This window comes from Spinacia oleracea, chromosome 3, assembly GCF_020520425.1.
Source record: "Spinacia oleracea cultivar Varoflay chromosome 3, BTI_SOV_V1, whole genome shotgun sequence".
NCBI classification, from domain to species: Eukaryota; Viridiplantae; Streptophyta; class Magnoliopsida; order Caryophyllales; family Amaranthaceae; genus Spinacia; species Spinacia oleracea.
In genome coordinates, this window is record NC_079489.1 from 64,315,479 (window position 1) to 64,321,638 (window position 6,160).

The 6,160-nt window shown below is 37.7% G+C and overlaps 1 protein-coding gene across 1 annotated transcript; it reads right to left on the reverse strand.

The window, feature by feature from the left end:
* Window positions 1–323: 323 nt before the first annotated feature.
* On the reverse strand, window positions 324–1,874 carry LOC110805439 (uncharacterized). The gene has a single exon (XM_022011041.1). The coding sequence runs from the start codon at window positions 1,872–1,874 to the stop codon at window positions 324–326; it is 1,551 nt and encodes a 516-aa protein (XP_021866733.1).
* Between the last annotated feature and the right edge of the window lie 4,286 nt (window positions 1,875–6,160).

A 6,160-nucleotide genomic window follows, 5' to 3' on the forward strand; every position in this document is an offset into this window, starting at 1 on the left:
AAGTTTTCAAAGTATTCAAAGTGAGTTTTTGAGAGAAAAATTCAGTCACACATTTGCCTATAAAGTGCCGAAAATAATAGTACCTTAAGGGCGATTCTAGTTGGTCAATCTTAAGGCGGATCCGGACGTGCTGTGGACTATCTACGGAGGGACGACACTTGGAGTCCTAAAGACTTGTTCTTGTTCGGTTCGGGCGCAGCTAGGGAAGGCACGCAACAAAGAGTATGCATCTAAACTATGCTAAATGATTATGTGTAAATAATATGTTTTCCTGGCTTTATGGTTTTTCCGCATGATTTATGAATTGTCATATGTATCATAACCTAACAATGGGTGACTTCGGGTTTCTCTCCCGATTGGAAGCCCTGTTTCTCAGAGGCAAGGAATATGGAGGGCCTTTGTAATTGAGAGAGTTGAGGGTTTTCAAACTGCTCCTCAGTTCTCCCAACGTTGCTGTTGTTCCTTTCTTGGTCGTGCATGTCGACATCGGCGATGAGGGAAATAGATTCAGGGTTCGATCGGACCTTTGTTCCCAAGGATCCTCCGGTAGTATGGACGGGATATTGACCGGAATCCTGCAAAAGTCCTTCCTTTTCCCTAATTCCTGAGGTTGTCGTTGATAAGTGGTTATTATTGGCAATGTCGTCTCCATGCATGAGACTTTCGGCTTTTGATCGGACTCCATGAGAAACAGAAGAAGAAGAGCTAAAAGGTGTTTGTTTTTTAGGTGAAGAGAGAGAAAGTGTAGAAGAAGGGGAGTGGGGAATAGAAACTGCTGTGTGCTTTGGACTATTTGAAGTCTTATTTGTGGGGGTAGAGCAAGGGTTTAAAGCATCAACAGCCAATGTATCATCGCCCAACGGCTTCGAGCTTGGAGCCACGTGTTGGAACTCGCTGTTTTCTTTAATATGTTTGCTTGTTGATATAGAGAATAGATTTTCTTCATTATTCTGAATCATAAAATTATTAGTAGACCACTGAAGCTGCTTTGTTGATTGGGCGGAAGAAGAAGAGGGTAAGTCACCTGCATTTTTTGAAGAAATCGTAGCATTTATTCTGGTAATACCCTGTTGGTTGTTGGATTTCTTCCCATAGTCATTAATTTTCGAATTGTTCGAGGTAGTTCCTCCCAATCTTCCTTTATAACTGTCAATTCGTTGTTTAGTGTATTTCTTATTAGTAACTAAAGTCCATGGCCCATATTCTTGGGTTGTATGGTTATTTAATTTTTGTGGAGCCACTAACCCTTCCTCAATACTACCATTATTTCCTCGTTCCTGATTATTACAATCATTAGACGAGAAATCCTTAGTATAAGGACTACTTTGATCCAAATGTTTTTTGTTTAAACAATTCTGTTTTACATGCCCAATTCTACCACATTCAAAACATAAGGTATCGAGATTCTCATAAGTTATTATCTGCCACTCTCCACCGACCCAAACTCTTGTAATTAGTGGTTTATCTAAATCAACCTCAATACAAACCCGCGCATATCGGGCCCTAGTTATTTTGTCTGTGGCATAATCCACTCGAATGGGTTTGCCCACTAATCCCGCAATACAAAACAACGCTTCCTTATCGTAATACTCCACAGGTAACTCCGAGAATCTAGCCCAAACCATAATTTTGTCAAAATTATGTAAAGATGGTCTAAAATTTGGTTTCCAAGTAGTGAGCATAAGATAGTGGTCCAAAATGAACCATGGACCTCCAAATAAGGCTTTTTCATAGTCTTCTTCAGTCGAAAAACGAAAATAAAAAACTCCTTTCCCTACATCAATAATTTCTAAAGTTCCTTTAATTCTCCACATAGCTCGTACCCTTGCTTCCATATAAGACGATTTAATACTTAGTCCTAGACATTTACCCATTAAGGTGTGTTTCCATGGATTTCTTAATCTAGCTAAGGTATTTTTTATCAAAATGAACTACTAAATTACCTTCAGGTGCCATATCTTCTTGATCTTCATTCAAGTCCTTAGATGCCGTTATAATTCATTTAGCCTCCTCGAACCATTGCGTGAATTTGCTAACAGCCTCTCGAAACGATATGGTTGGTCTTGCTATTTTTGATGATCCTTCGTGAGGGAATTTTTTGTCTGAAATCGTTTGAAACTCCGTGGTTCCTTCCATGTGATCCGTTAAATCCTCCATCAGGACTTCCCTTTGCTCAGTGAGGTGATGAGTATGGTGAACATGCAGATCATTTGGATTAGGAGACGGCGTCTCCTCCTCCATTTTGATCTAGGGTTTTGGTGAGGACAAATACGAATTGACTTCCTAAGGTTCTCTCTAGTTTCTCTCTCTACGGAGTAACCAAATTTTTTATATTTCTTATCAGATTAAAAAGTTATAATAATACATAAATAAAATTATATCACACTACAAGAAATTGTACTATTAACGACCGGAAATCCCGTCGCGAAAGGCCAATAATCGTTGATTAACGACGGGATTTCCTGTCGCGAACCCGTCATAAAAGGGGGCCGTCGTTAATAGAAAATCCCGTTGTAAACCCGTCGTAAAAGACATTTGCGACGGTTATTCCCGTCATTGTTTGGTTGTTAGCCCCGTCGCAAAAGGCTTTTGCGACGGGATTTTTGACCCGTCGTAATTAGGTTGCCATTAAAGATAAAAAATTCTTGTAGTGTCATAAAGGATAAAATAATATTGATTTAGCTTTCCTCCAATAATATATTATGCAGTACACATCTATGGTGATTAAAATATATTTTTATCTTAGTTTACTAAAAAAAAGCGTAATGTAATTTATTTATTTTAAAGTAAAAAAATAAAAAAATTTGGCAGGAAAAAATCGCACCAGAAAATGACACGTGTCATTCCTGTATAGTAATAGATAATGTGAAAAGTCAATATGATATAGTTAATTTAACACACAACATGTGGTTGCCTAAACTAGCTAGACGTAAAAAAAAGACTTTTAAAGTGAGAATGTTTTTTTTTATTTGACTGACCACTCACGTTAGTCACTCGATTGATTATTATTATTGATTAAAAATAGATTAGGTCGGTTAAACCAACTTTTATTCTTCGAAATTACTTATTAATTGAGTTCATATTTATGCAGTCCGTGATAATATTACTAATTACGTATTAATATGTACTACGTATAACAAAGACAATTCTAATAAAAGACGGTATGATGGGTTTTAGTTCATTTGTTAAACAAACCCCCTAAACAAAAGACAAAGTTGATGGAATTATAACAACTAACTGGCTTGACAATGTTTTAGTCAGCCAGCTGTCTTAGTGTCTCATATAAGACATGCATGCTCTACAACTAAAATTACTGATTACAAATAAATTTAAATTTTACTTAAGCAGAAACCAATAGTAAATTACAATTATTGAATAAATCTAGACCGAAAATGATAAAGGTCGCAACATGCGACCTTTAAGCCGTGTCACAAAGATGACATGGCATACTTATGTGTCATGATTTAAATTGGAAATCAAAATATTTAACTTATATAACCTATTATATATGTTTCAATTAAAAAAAAGGTAGGAGAATCTTAAAATACTAATTTGTTTCCTTATTTATGTCGATTACCTTATTTACATATTTTCATAGTAAAAATATTGCATTCATAGTAAAAATAATATGATGACGCATATCCTACATGGCGCTTATATGTACCAATTAAACTCCGTCACATAAGATTGCGACAACATTTAATTGTCGCAACTTGCGACCTTTATCATCACCCAACCTAGACATAATAAAGGCAACATGAGTAAGATAAATTCCATATATATATATAATCATTATCCAATTTTAGGGAAAATACCAAAAATAAAAAAAAAACAAAAAAAACAATGGCATTTTAATTAGCCATTTGACCTAATGTCAACCACGTGTAAATGCAAATCAATCCACCCCCTCAACAAAACCGCATCATAGGGCCATAGGGGATGGAAAAAAAATATAATACGATGATGAATATCAAGAGATAATCACCAATACCTTAATTAGGTCAAAGACCAAATAGGAAAAAGAAAAATAAAAATAAAAATAAAAATAAAACCGTCTAAAAAATGGTTGATCCAAGTTTAAAAACTATGTAAGGGAATTAAGCTAGCAAATGATCGAGTAGCTGACCGGCCATATGACTCACCTAAATCCGCTCAAGTACTCAACTACAGTATGGATGGAGAGTTGTCCGAGCGAGGTGGAGGATACCGTAGCTACAGACTTTTGCTTAAACATTAATAATAAATAATTAAAAAAACAACTCCGTAGAATAGTAGCAATATTGAGTATTGTATAACAGTCAATAATAGAATGTTTGAAAACTTTCCAAAAAGTCAGGTCACCAATACTTCACCAACCCCTTCCGCACTTTCCTTCTTCTATCCATATATTGCTTCTACACTTAAGCTTGCTCGGTCATGGTGGTACGGTGAGTGTACGTCTTAACTTTAATCTAGCTAGGTTGCACTGACACGGGATACGAATACGGGAAAACGGGAATCAATGGGTTGGTACCATAGGGTGACAAGCCCGAAAACGCGTTTTGCCGTGTCGTAGTGTCACGTGTGCGACACGTACGTTCTCAAAACGGTTAGAGTCATATTTTTGCGGTGTCTGTGCATCTTATAGCTAGCTAGCTACTCGATCGATCTTGTTAATAATGGAAACTGTCCATGCTTCTGTTTTCGCTCGACGACGATCCGCCACCGGCCGTGCCCCCGTTTAATCTCATGTTCATGTTATTATTATTATTAGTATCATGATCTCTTGTTGTAGGATAATTGTTTTCACCCATACTTTGCATCAACATGTTAATATTGTTGTTGTTGTTGTTTGATGAAATGGAGTATTGTAATGGGCTTAGTCCTTGTTGTTGTAGTTGCCCCATTTGTTGGTGCACCCCATAACCACGGCCCATCCCATTTACGAAAATTTGTGGGCTAGGCCCGGGGATGTCGAAGTTGCTGCTCGGGCCTCCAGTGAACTGTTGGACCATGGCCCGGAAGTTGGTTGTATCGGTGTTGAGAAGCGTGGTTGGAGTTCGCCGGGAGGCTCGAGTCCGCTTACGTGCGGGCTTGGTGACCCGGCTAGGATTTGGGCCAAGTTGGGCTGGGCCTGTGGGAGGTGGGTTGGTGATTGGACTCATGGTGGTTGAGACCACAGTAGAATCAGAGGCCCGGTCCGAGAAGAAGAGGTCGGACGTGGTGGAGGTAGCGTAGGGTGTTTGGCCCGCAGCCGAGGCGTTACTTTGGTGGAAGTGTAGCCAATCACTTGTGCTAGTCATGGTTGATTGAGGAAATGGAAAAGGGAACGAAAGGGAGAGTATGTAGGAAGAAAGGAAGTAATTTAGAGGAGGAGGGAGATTAGGAGAAATATACAAGTTGATGGAGGGGTGTATTTATTTATATTTTAGGAGAGTCGCCAATAAGTAATTAAGTGGTCAAAGTCAGAAATATTAGGTGATTTTGACAATGACCCAAATGTCTCTTTCAACATATTTTCATTGTTTTTTGGCAAAATTGTCAAAAAGTACCTTCTTTTTGCCTCACTTTGTGAACTAGTACCTTATGTGTTCAGTTTTGTCAAATATTACCTTGAATTAAAAAGTTGTATTAAAAGTGGTACCTTATATCAACATTCCGGCCAAATTATCAATTTTCCGGCCATTGATTTTGTTTGTTGGCACAATTTTAGAGGGAAATCAGTGCGTGTGAACACACGCTCATCAACTAGCCGCATTCAAAGTTTTCAGCTTCCTTTCTTCTTCTCATTTACTCCTTTGTATTCTCTGCTCAAATTAACCCTCTCAAATGATGCCTTTATTTATTTCAGACTGCCAAAACAAATGATTCACCATATTCCTGAGCTTACAAATAATTGATAATTCAGAGGTTCTTGATATGAAGTATCTCATGCTACGTTCTTTTCCTCTCTCTTAATTTCGAGTAAGTCAATATATAAACAACATCATTGCATAATCTTCATCAATTCCACCACATTTACTACAACACAAACCTTATCTACATCGATGGCACATGACGAGAACCACAAGATGTCTTATTACTTATTCATGGCGGTCATTCTCTCCCAATTCAGATCAATATAAGTTCACTCGATCACCTTAAACACATAAGTTGATGTCCTTCGGGCCTTAAAAGAAGG

Bases quoted from the DNA above. Each gene is read 5' to 3' on its own strand.
- LOC110805439 (XM_022011041.1), bottom strand. From the start codon at position 1,874: ATGGGTAAATGTCTAGGACTAAGTATTAAATCGTCTTATATGGAAGCA.